General features: G+C 34.7%; 1 protein-coding gene across 1 annotated transcript in view; it reads left to right on the top strand.

The window, feature by feature from the left end:
* The window catches only part of LOC148957300 (dedicator of cytokinesis protein 9-like), a 41,572-nt gene that overhangs the window by 11,157 nt on the left and 17,631 nt on the right, over nt 1–12,784 (top strand). The window contains exons 12-33 of the mRNA XM_089115507.1: nt 297–352; nt 748–821; nt 1,376–1,563; nt 3,049–3,207; nt 3,962–4,088; nt 4,744–4,780; nt 4,991–5,060; nt 5,256–5,345; nt 5,762–5,848; nt 6,214–6,329; nt 6,974–7,043; nt 7,472–7,588; nt 7,833–7,922; nt 8,429–8,548; nt 8,966–8,998; nt 9,522–9,605; nt 9,786–9,870; nt 10,537–10,616; nt 10,900–11,004; nt 11,265–11,583; nt 11,827–11,965; nt 12,568–12,621. Of these exons, the coding sequence (XP_088971633.1) occupies nt 297–352; nt 748–821; nt 1,376–1,563; nt 3,049–3,207; nt 3,962–4,088; nt 4,744–4,780; nt 4,991–5,060; nt 5,256–5,345; nt 5,762–5,848; nt 6,214–6,329; nt 6,974–7,043; nt 7,472–7,588; nt 7,833–7,922; nt 8,429–8,548; nt 8,966–8,998; nt 9,522–9,605; nt 9,786–9,870; nt 10,537–10,616; nt 10,900–11,004; nt 11,265–11,583; nt 11,827–11,965; nt 12,568–12,621 (2,300 nt within the window). The remainder of the gene's footprint in view (nt 1–296; nt 353–747; nt 822–1,375; nt 1,564–3,048; nt 3,208–3,961; nt 4,089–4,743; nt 4,781–4,990; nt 5,061–5,255; nt 5,346–5,761; nt 5,849–6,213; nt 6,330–6,973; nt 7,044–7,471; nt 7,589–7,832; nt 7,923–8,428; nt 8,549–8,965; nt 8,999–9,521; nt 9,606–9,785; nt 9,871–10,536; nt 10,617–10,899; nt 11,005–11,264; nt 11,584–11,826; nt 11,966–12,567; nt 12,622–12,784) is intronic.

Genomic DNA, 12,784 nt, shown 5'->3' with positions numbered 1-12,784 from the left:
CAGTGCATTTTTTGATCTAAGCATTGCTTCTAGGTTTCGTCAAGCATTATTTAGATACAGCTACGGATTGATGGTAACAAATACCATCTAAATAATCATTATGGTGCAAAGAATAACATAGTTTTTCAGATTAAGAAGAACAATTTCATTTTCAGACGAGAGTGACCTTATTTTTCTAATGGTTGTTGCATCTTGTTATGTTGTATTTGGCAGGATGTCCGCTAATTTCGTTTTTTCTCTCCAAAATAGCTTCTCTTTCCTTCTTTGTATTAACATTTTACGAATGTCTTTGTCAGGAGACGACAAAACTCGCCGATGAGGACTTTATGAAGCTTATAACAGACGTCAAAGCGTATGTTACTTTATCACAATTTTGCATTCACACACTTCGCTAACTTCTACTAAACACTGTATTTCTTTCATTTTATTAATATGATTGGCGACGATTAAACTCCAAATAGCAATTCCTCTCCTGTCGTTTATGATTGTTTATATTATAGTTTATTAGTTCTCTGTCACGAGAATTCCATAAAGAGTCATCTTGCTAATTGCTCGTTCTTAGTAAAGTTGTTTTTAGCTTATGCCAGTTTCAATTTTACTACCAGTATTGTAAGTTATCACTTTTCAATAAATGAAATTCGCCAATTCTTTCGGTAGCTTCCATATGAAAAGCTAAAAATTGATTGTGCAAGGCATTGATCTTACTCCGGTCATTGATCTTAAATTAAAATCTGGATTATTTTTTAGGGACAAGACGAAACAGCAGATTATCCCAGGCCAAATTAAATGTGCTGTTAGTCAACAGAATGTCAACCAACCAAGTAAGACTCGTGAATTTGACTACCCCAATTCTACGTTGTTCCAATCATGACATTTCATTGATTTCCTGAACACGGTCATCTAGTCATGATGCTGAACCGTGCTTGTTTGAGTTTGACAATATTGGGTGCAAAGTACACCTGAGCATGCGTAGCTCGACTGGCACATTTTGTTCTTTGATATGTAGGAGTACTGTGGAACGAGATCTGAGACACCGGCGCTACTATGCTGCATTTCTGGAAGGGTTACTAGAAAGAACCCACTTGCTTTTAAAGTCACTGAAATGAAACCCTTTTCTTAGAAAAATTGTATGATTTCTTATAAGTCCAAAAATTTAGGATTTACAAAATTTCAAATAATTAACCACATTTTTTTCTACTGTCTTCATATTTGTGATGTGTTTGTTGTTGGCATGAAGGTATACAAGTTAAGGCATCAATTGCTTTGTGCTTGTTGTAGGCTTTTGTCCTACTAATTTATGTTTTTTGGAACACTTTCACCTCCTTATAGACCATGTTAGTAGCAGTACACTGAAATCTCGCTGTCTTTCTTTAAGACTGCTTCACACCATCACACGTTCCTTTGAAACCGTTCTCTCGATCCAACGACATTCCTAGCAGTTTGGAGGTGCAGGAAATCATCTCAGACAGACCTGATGTTGCCAGCCCGTTCACGACATACCTCAATCATTTTTACGTGTATCCAGTTTCATTGAATTACAGCAACCAAAAGACCTTCTCAAAGGTAGGCTTCATTAGAGATAAAATGGGTAAGATATCATCATCTCACAGGCTGGATGTGATCATTGCTGAAGTTATAATTTTCATAATACTTAATACAGATATCACAAAATGTATCATATTATTTCCATTTGGGAGCCCGTTAAATTTGTATCTAATTAAAATAACATCAGTTTAAAGGACTGAAATTTAATTGTTAATTTTTATCTTCATGATTGAAAGGAACAGCAAAATATTACGATTTGCGTGAAGCATTTCTTTTTTAAAGTATTCTTCCAGAAGCAGCCATCTTGCTTTATATTAGATTTATAAGATTATAAAGTATGAGTCCACTATGAATGGAATAAATAGTGACATCTGAGTGATATGAATGGGATAAATAGTGACGTCTAAGTGCTATGAATGGGATAAATAGTGACATCTGGGTGATATGAATGGGATAAATAGTGACATCTGAGTGATATGAATGGGATAAATAGTGACATCTGAGTGATATGAATGGATAAATAGTGACATCTGAGTGATATGAATGGGATAAATAATGACATCAGAGTGATATGAATGGGATAAATAATGACATCTGAGTGATATGAATGGGATAAATAATGACATTAGAGTGATATGAATGGGATAAATAGTGACATCTGAGTGATATGAATGGGATAAATAGTGACACCTGAGTGATATGAATGGGATAAATAGTGACATCTGAGTGATATGAATGGGATAAATAGTGACATCTGAGTGATATGAATGGGATAAATAATGACATCAGAGTGATATGAATGGGATAAATAATGACATCTGAGTGATATGAATGGGATAAATAATGACATCAGAGTGATATGAATGGGATAAATAGTGACATCTGAGTGATATGAATGGGATAAATAGTGACATCTGAGTGATATGAATGGGATAAATAATGACATCAGAGTGATATGAATGGGATAAATAGTGACATCTGAGTGATATGAATGGGATAAATAGTGACACCTGAGTGATATGAATGGGATAAATAGTGACATCTGAGTGATATGAATGGGATAAATAATGACATCTGAGTGATATGAATGGGATAAATAGTGACATCTGAGTGATATGAATGGGATAAATAGTGACATCTGACTGATATGAATGGGATAAATAGTGACATCAGAGTGATGTGAATGGGATAAATAGTGACGTCTAAGTGCTATGAATGGGATAAATAGTGACATCTGGGAGATATGAATGGGATAAATAGTGACATCTGAGTGATATGAATGGGATAAATAGTGACGTCTAAGTGCTATGAATGGGATAAATAGTGACATCTGAGTAACATATACCAGAAACCCATTCTCGCACAGAAACCAGGTATTGTTTTGGCCCTTTGTCAATCGCAATGAAAGGCCAATTCCTATGGGAAGACGTTAATCACATGATAGTTAATAAACATTTGCTCATGTTTTTCGTTTAATGGTGTTTGCCAATATTTTATTCATAGGCTCGAAACCTGGCCATAAAAATAGAATTTAAAGAATCCGACGAACTGATCGCAAAGCCCTTGAAAAGCATTTACAACAAGGATGGCTCCTGCACAATGACAACGTCTTTAATAACTCCGATTCTTTATCACAACACGACACCTACGTTCTATGAAGAGGTTAGTACCTGCGCAAGGACTACATACCTCACTGAACGATACTTTATTTTCTTCTGAGCTCAATATTTAATAATAGAAAAAGATTTACAATACAGTTGTATATAGCTTGCGGTTTTCCAATTGGTGAAAAACACTTAACCGATCAACGAATTCATCCTGTCACGTTACTTTCGATCTGCATCTAAAAATAGATTTCCGCTACTTTTTGGCAATTTTCCGACGTCACTACTCTGGGGTTTATTAGACTAAAATTTTTTTGGTATGCTATTTGCTTCTTTTCCATTAAAGCGCGCTAATAACGTAGAGAGTAACGGTAGGAAATCATTATATATTTCACTGAACAAATTTCTTGAGCGGTATTTCATAGAATTATATGACGCGATTTAACTAGCCTTAACCTTATTTGCCTCTCTTTCAATCTGTTTCTTCTATTGAGTCGCGTTGACTTTGCATGGCAAGGTGATCTCCAAATTTGCTAGAGAACTGTGTTATTCTGAAATAAAAATAGCAAAGTGTTTCTTATAATAAATCGAGTCTTGGTGCTCCTTGCTCTTTTGATGAATTTGGGCTTTTTTGTTTGGTTTCTCAGGTTCTAGCCCTGTTATGATTTAAACATAAATTTATAGATTTCTTCTGTAGCACGTGTTCAAGCGTTCAAGTGACTCATTTTAGTTTTTATTAAGGTTTTGGAAAAATGTGTATGATCTCATGAATATTAGAATAATGAAATGATAACATGTTGTTTCCTTCACAGGCAAAAATTCTCCTTCCAACACACATACACAACAAGCATCACATTTTGTTTACAATTTACCACGTGAGTGTCGAACAACCAAAACATGATTCACACATGAAGAAAAAGCAAGATGTTGAAACCCCAGGTCCGTTGCTTTGTCTATTAAATCTTTCAAATCGTAATTTTCGCCATAATTTGGCAGTTTGTGGATTTACACAGTGAAATTTTGTGCTGTACATGATATTTGCGAGCTATCAATTCAGGTAACGGCAAACATTTAAAGTACTGGTCTCTTTTAAATAGGGACAAAGCTACATTAAATACAAACATTTTCACTGTGACAAACTTTCGGACAAATATTTTGAGCCACTTCAGCAAGAAATATTTCTTAACATTGTCTCATTTTCAGCAGTCAGAGAGTCTTCCAAGTTTCTTGAAAGCTCAATAACAATATTGAAAATTATGAATCAATAACCTGATGTGGTTTGGTGTGAAAAATCCAAAAAACTGGTCAACTTTAGTCGGAAAATATTTTCGCCGAAGTTTATTATCCGAAGTTTTATCCGCTGAAGATTTTTGTTGTTTATCTATTTGAACGATCAACTGGGGAGTTAGACATATTTCTGTTTTCAATTATTCAAAGTGTAAGGGTTGTTTCCTTTGTAAGCGTTGGGTGAAGATGGTAGTTTTTTTATATTATCTAGCTAAATCCTTTATCCTTACCACGATATTAAGTTTATTTTTGATAATCATTTTATTCGCAATTTGCCATTATTTATCATAAGCCCATTTATTTTTAGCTGGTTATGCATGGATGAAAGTCCTTGAGAACGGCATGTAAGTGGTAATTAATTATCAGAACAAAATTGAAACTCATCTGTTCTGCTTGATTTATGTTTTTGAGTTTATTTCAATTAAGATTAGAAACTGGGCATTTCTCCCAAGATATCTTGTTTGATTTAGAAAGGTACTAATGGTGACTTAAACTTCTGTCGTAGAAAACCCTTTTGCTGACTTTTTGTAGCAAAAAATATGTTTATTTTCTAGCGTTCGAGGTGATCGGACAGAATTGGCCGTTGCTTCGTTCTTACCCGAGAACTATTTGTCAGTCGAAAAGGTTAGATGTGGCATTTTATCAATATATCTTCCATGTTTTCATCGCAGTCTTAGGCTTTATAAATTTACTTTGTCAAAAAAACGTAAATCGTCTTTAATAAGACTCCTTTGAATGTTCTATGCATTCTGTCAGAACGTCGCTGATTTAGGATATGCACATTGATGAACAATAAAAACATTCATACTTTTATTTCAGAATGGAGGTACAGAAATCAAATGGGTAGATGGCAAAGGTTCGCAAGTGTTCAAAATCAACACAAGGCTGGTTTCGACCGTGTACACACAGGTACCAAAATTTTGGCCTTACCAAAATCCTGAAAAGACTCTTTCGCTTTTTCATTGATCCCTTCTTTAGGGCTTCTTATATTGTTGAGATTTCCACGTCATTGAAACTTAGCGCCATATTTGTATTTTTATATCATTTTATTTTAGTTAGATTTTTCTTCAAACAACTACTTGTTTGAAGAAAAATTTTGAAACTAAGGGATAAAACTCAGCCATGACTAAACTTTCAGTTTAAATGGGCAGAGTCCCTTTCACTTAGTGATGTAGTAATAACAGGTTGTGATCACATTGCTGAACAGCATTGTCCTTCAATGTCCAAAAGGTATTATTTATACCTGGAATTTGGCAGAAATGCCTGGAATTGTCTGGTTTTTTTAATGCAGAACATTGAGCATCAAAATTTGTATTTTTCTAAAGGATCAACACATCAACAATTTCTTTGCTCACTGGCAGCTGTCTCACGATCGCCCTGGATCAGAAACGGAAACTTCAAGGCTATTGAAGGTTTTTTGAGTACTTATGCGTTATCTCTTTGTCCATTACGTTTTCATAGAAGAAGAGCAGTCAAAATATATTTATATCGAATGGTAAAAAGGTTAGAAATCGTGAAAGTTGTAATGTCTACATATTAACTGGGTTTATCCGGGTTTTCTTTTGGTGTTTGGGAAGATTTTGCTCTGACTATTTAGGCAAAAAAAACTATATTGGAGTGCCTAAATGTGCCCTGTTCCGTATTGTTTTATATATGAAGTAATCGATTTTCAGATATTTTCAGAGTCAGTTTCAATTAGAAGTTTGGTCAGAATGAGTGATTTTGTATTGAAGTATTTTTGTGTGGCCAGATGAAAGCAAATTTTTCTCTTTGACAGTTAATGCATGCAATAGATGTCACTACCGTTGTTCGATTTTTGCCGGTCATTCTCAATCAGCTCTTTGACGTGTTGCTAAGTGTCAGGAATGACGATGTCTCAGTCAATGTTATCCGGTAAGTGTACAAATGAGTGTGATGCTTTAGTTATCATAAGAAGTAACAGAAAAAATATTGCATGTTATAGGCGAAAATGCTAGTTTTGTCGTCCGCTTGAGAGCTGCGCGTCTGTGGGGCGAGGTGTGCTCAGAGTATAAGTGGAAATCACCCAGTATTGAGGTGGACACAAAACAGTAAGCATCGCATGAAGACACTGCCAAGCTCAACAACCAGATCACTTATTAGGCTGAGCACATGGGGTACAGCGTGGCGAAAAAAATCACTATATACTCTAAATATCATCCTTTTTTATCAATTTATAAACATCATGGGTACTGTTACGTTGTACGTGGGATCTTGTTTTAAACCTCGGAACAACAGGCTCTTCGCGGTTTTTTTAACGTTGATTAAGTTGTTTTTCATTGCCTACTCAATTTTACAAAGTTAAGGCATCCAATTTTCAAGATCAAATTTTTCTTGCTTTAGTTTCCCTGTTAAGAAGGTTTTGTTAGGGGACAATTCTTTATGTCTCGTTTACTTCTGGACAGGGCTAGGAATATAGATAGATATATTTACCCACGTGTTGTTAGAAGTTGGCGAAAACTCAACCATTAAAAACTGTTTTCTGTGCATTTAACGATGTATTATTTTTCTCTCTAAAGGACCCTGATAAGGTTGATTTCTCAAATCCACGAGGTTGACAAAGAATCTTTGCTTAAATCATATGTAAAGGTAATCTAGGCATTTTGTCACATAATGTTTTTGTGATTGGCGTTTTATTAAAAGAAAATATTTTATGAGATACAATTGCATTGGAATTTCTTCTGGAAAATTAAGAACTTTTTGTATGCATCGCATATTTAATCTCCTATCCACACTTGGCTAAACTTGGCAAGAGGTATTTGACAATGATGTAAAGTTAGTGGGTGTAAAAAACTTGTCTGACTTGCTTTTGTAAAATGAAAAATAAAAAAGTACCAGCCTTGTTAGTTGTTTTAGAATATTCTCTAATCTCCTTTGGGCTGTTTCAATTTTGCCAAACTTTGGTAATTTGATAGGAGTGTTTATAGTGTCAATGCTTCTTGAGCCAAAATTGTTACAGCTAATTCGTAATTGTTTTTCATGAGAGAATCAATGTTCTGTTTTTTTGTTTGTTTTAGTATTCATTTAGATCAAGAGATGACCGGCAGAAAACGATTCATGAAGAAATGGCGAAGCATTTGAGGTTCTATTTGAAGCCTGGAAGTGATCCTGCTATTATCGACTGTATTTTGCAGGTACTTAGACAACTGTTGTCTCTATATTTCTCTATAAGCTGCCAACGGGTAGTACCATCACTGCCATAAGTTGCTGGAATACCCATTATGATGCTGGACCAGATTTTATTCGTTTTCTGACTTTCCCAAGTTCGAAAACCAATTTTTACACAATAGGTTTTTTCTAGTAGCTGCTCGTTACTTTTTGGTTTATTTCAAACATCTGGTTATAAGTTTATTTGCTTACAGATATAATATTTTTCAGCGTGGATGGTTCTTTTTCGATGTTATTGTTAAGAGTATGGCTCAGGCCCACCTCATGAATGGTGAGCAAAACGGCAACAGACGAAAACAGGTATAGATGTCGTTTTCTTTAGGGTCGAATGATCAACTTTCATCAACCCATGTATCACTTACTTAAATGATTCTGTGCTTGATGGGAAATTATTGGTATTAACTAGGTTCATTGTTTTGTCAACGATTTATCATTGCTTGAAGTGCCAAATAACTATGTTTGTTCTCAAGGCTGCCGAAAGATATGCTGGTGATTGCATCAAACATCAAACTCAGAATTGTCTTGTTCTACACATAAAACGTTGTTTTCCATTCTATAAATTGAGTTACAGAAGTAAAAAGTTGAGCTGGAACAAAATTTTTAGCAGCAAAAAGGCAACCATTCTTAAGTTTGTTGAAACGTGGAGATATTATAAACTTGTTTGGAATTGTATGAATATTGTTTCTTCACAGTACGTTAAAAGTTTTTATTTTGCAGCCCCTTATATTATTTGACAGCTATTAATCATGCGATTTGTAATTGTTGTTAGCAACGAAAAAGATGTGTTAATAGTTTTTTTGTTACAGATCTTTGACGTCAGAGAGGGAAGGTACTCTGCTGAGTATCATACGAGTTTGGAGAACCTTCTTCAACTTTTTGTTGTCCAACTCGTCAAAAAAAGACAAGACAAATTTCAAGTCTCAAAGGTAACACACCATGTGCATCCATCAATTCTACTTTTTATTTCATTCCGCTGTTTTTTTTACTTCAAAAAATAAATTTACTACTTTACTTCAGTCATATGTTTTATAAGTAAACTCATGTTAGCCATATTTTTTTGCAGTGAGCTAACATCTTGCTTATTAAATGATTCAATATAGTTTTACATGCATTCAGATAATGATTTGAGATGGGAAACCTGTTTTCTATTGGAAGATACTTGTACAAGACACTTGTTACAAAAATATTTTCACTAGAACGTTCAAAGCTTTGAAATTCTGATGGCTTCAACATGCAAATATAAGACAACTGTAAATATTTGTATCATTAAGCATTACCAAGAAGCTGAAAGTTTTTAGTTTGAATTTTACATTTGATAATACTTTTAAGAAATCTCGTTTCAGGACGCAAATTCGAGTTTGGCTAGGTTTATCAAAGTAAGTTTCACGTTTTTCTATCTTGTTTTAAAGGATTCATATCTAAAACCTGCGTTATATTGTGTCTAATTTGGAGACACTCCAATGACCCTGTTTATCTATTTGTTTTGAAAATAATGAAGTTCTGTAAATTGTAAAGAGGCATTCAGTATCTTAAACTGTAATTCCGCATCAACGCACTTCAAGATCAGGCAAAGACATTTTTAGATTTAAAGTTTAAATTTTGATTGATCTGCAAAGACTAAAGAAGATCTAGTAACGAGTGCAATGATGTCACCATGAAATACCTTTCAAGCATTTTCTTCCAAGTATCCGGTCATTTGTATATATCCTTCTGAATCTCCCTGGCTTCATGTTTATTGATAAAAAACGAAGGAAACACTCCCTTCACAAGCCCTGTTGGCTGTGGTAATGACAAGTTTCTTTGCTTCTTCTGGAAAATACTCTCAACCATGTAGCAATTTTCCACAGAATTTTGAGCAGTTGCTTCTTTGTAGTAATTCACTTTTTTATTTCTTTTTAGAAATGTTTCACTCACATGGACAGAGGGTTCGTTTTTAACATGGTGAATTATGTAAAAGAACAGTTCAAATCTCCTGATCCTCAGGTACTGGAAGATTTGAAATTCATTTAACCTATTAAATGTTTATTCAGTTTATTTTATTTTATTATTTGTAGTTTAAAATTCAGGTCTACAGTATGAGAGGGTTTTTCTTATTACTTAAGAAACTGATTATCATATTTTTGTGTACAAAATAGTACAGCCTTGTATCGTCTTTTTCTACAGATGTTTGAGCTAAAATTCGATTTCCTGCGAGCAATTTCAGAGCATGAGCACTATGTGGCATTGAACATGCCACTTGATATTAGAGGTATTACATTTTTTCTTGCATTTAGGTAATTTTGGTATCGCTCATTTAGATTTGCGTACTCTTGTCCAAGCTAGACTACTTTTTTGATTCACAGTGTGATCGTGTGATGCATCAGAATGCCATCAATGTTTAAATTAAATGAGAATGTACCTAGCACGTAGTCTTGTGGTGCTTGGGTGAGATTTCACTGTTAAACAAAGGGCTTTTCACGTACGGTAATCCACGCACGTCGCTAAGTGAGACAGTCCTTAAACTTAATCAAGTATTCCAATTCTTATATCCTCGTTTTCTTATCAAATACTCTCACATATGATTAGCTACAAGGTCAAATGAGTATAGATTTTACTCAAGTGAAGATAAAACTGAGTACAATAGGAAAAAGGCTGCCTTTAAAATATACACTTTTGGTGGTCAGAAAGATTTCACTACAGTAGTGAAAATTGCTAAATTTAAGGTTAATAAAGGCTGAATCTCTTTCGTCCTTGAATCTCATCGCAAGTATTTTTCTCGTTGATTGACAATCCAGGATGCTTAATACTTGAAATTCAGTTTTTGCTTTACTAAGTTGATGAAAGTATCATTTCAACCAGACTGAATACCCATGTTTATAGTAGCGACGTTTTCTAAGGTGTCATTATACAAATTTGTTTTTTTTATCCTTTTTAGCTCTTGGTGGAGTACACGAAAGCACAATTAATGACACCTACTGCAAGAAGCACTTTGTTGTCGGCTTAATATTGAAAGAGGTATTCGCCCTTTCTTGGTTTGAAATCTCTGAACTTCTAATTACTTTTGCTTTTACTACGTGAATTTGTTACAGTGCTGTTAAAATGTTTATTCGTTTTTCCCCTATTTAAAACCTTTAAAATTCAGCAGGCTTTCAAATTTGTGCAAGGTTTCCTGAATCTGAAAACCTGTAAATGTTATGGGCTTTGCCCAGCTGAAATTATATCATTAACAACTATAAGAGCAACACACACTATTTTTAATGCATGTTTTGTGTCTAATACGTTATGCTGTTGATAACAGATTGCATCAGCCCTGAATGAAGGAAAAACAGTGCGAGGATATGCAATCAGGCTGATCAGAAACTTGTTAGCCAAACATGAACTAGACGACAGATATCAAGTTGGGGTGAGAAACTTTTAGCATTCGATGTTTCGATATTATTGTATTGCGTTGTCTTTTTCTAAAAATTATTCCCTTTCTACTTCCAAACACAGGTTTATCATATTTATAATCTTAGTAAGAGGATCGTCATAAGAAAGAATATATTTTCCTCCAAAACAATTTTGCTAATGCCCTTCACCAGATAGTGAGGCTTGCCAACAACCAAATGATGGACTGTAATTTCTTGCCTTCAAATATTTACTGTCACTGTTATACGTTTCTAGGAAAAACAAGCAAGAATCGCTGCACTTTACATCCCTTTCCTGACAACTATCCTTGAGCATGCATTTCGGTTCCATAAAAATCTTGATCGTCCATTTATTGACGATGGCCTCCTATCCACACGTCAGCACGTTGTCAGCCCCAGTGGAGGCAGAGCTTCACCTGCTCCATCTAGAAACTCAATGATGGGCACGCCCGTCAATCAAGCTGGAAACTCTTATGATTCAGGGGGTAAAAACCACAACTTTTTGCCATTTGATGAGGATGAGAAAAGAGAGCTCCTTCTGTGCATGATATTTTTGCTGAAAAAGTTGAGTCCAGGTATTGTAACTTGTGTTTTATGATTCTTTTTTATATGCGTAAAACCTTTTCTCCACATTTGATTTTAGACTTCGCCCTTCTGGCTTAACAGAAGAAGCTGAATATTCGTGCATGCGTTTCTTCGAATTTTTTTTAAAGTTTTCGAAATGGCTCTGATCTAGAAATGTCTTCCCTCTTATTGCAGTGCTCCTCCTATGTACGTGTTTCAGAGTTTTGCTAGTTTATTGAATATTTTGGTTTTAGGCATGGTTGTTGATTGGTGGCGGGATATTCTAACCACTGTTGTGAAAAGAGCCCACTGGACACCAACTGCACTGTATTATGTACATGATAAAAGTTTCGCCAAATTTTTAGCAGTTATTGACTTTTTCGATGTCATAGAGTGAGTTTTCTCTGTTATTCAAAATATTCAAATCTTTTCTCCATCTGATGGTGATTCTTACTCGTTTGCTGCTTTTCAAAGCTCCAGCATGTGAAGGCCTGCTTCAATAAGGCTAGATTAAATTTGACGGATTTGCACATCCGCAGATCAAATCTTTCCCTTCAACCGTGAAAAGATGTCGGTCTGTTTCATCACTTTCGTTTTTAAAAAGAAGCTAAACTCAGAAAGAGTGAGAATTTGTAGCATTTCAAATAAATAGAACGAAAACTAGACAAGGTGATAAGGTTGCTATGTAGCTAGTGACTTGCCACTTCTGTTTCATTTTTTGCGTTGTTTATCACAGAAGTTGATTACAAACCTATCAGAATGAAATACTGTAGACGTTTATACAGACAACATATTCCTATATCCTTTTTCTATGTCATCTAAATATTTTATCAGTCTGTAGTAGATTTGTGCCAAGATTTGTATGTTCGTCCTGTCTTTAAAATTAGACTGTATTTGGCTGTGGAAATCTATCTTTGATTCCTTCAGCAGTTTTATTGCTTTAAAGGTATCTTTTCATTAAGGATCAGGGTTAAAGTTTGGTTTTGTCCTTTCAGATGCTGCCTACAATCATTTTCATATCAAGGGCGAAAGGCAATATCAGATACAAGGTATGACTCGTTGCAATTGTTTGCTAACAAGCTTGCACATGTTTCATGAAATAACTTCGTTTTAAGGCATTCACTGGTAAATCTTCTAGTTTACGCCTCTAGCATCAATTAAGCTCGTGCTCCCAAAATGGGCGTTGAATAATGGAAGTCATTAAATGGCGAT

Source organism: Rhopilema esculentum, unplaced genomic scaffold (assembly GCF_057945365.1).
Source record: "Rhopilema esculentum isolate cy_ngs unplaced genomic scaffold, ASM5794536v1 HiC_scaffold_34, whole genome shotgun sequence".
Classification (NCBI taxonomy): Eukaryota; Metazoa; Cnidaria; class Scyphozoa; order Rhizostomeae; family Rhizostomatidae; genus Rhopilema; species Rhopilema esculentum.
The sequence above is the reverse complement of the archived record's forward strand: the minus strand, read 5'-3'. Positions and strand labels throughout refer to the sequence as shown.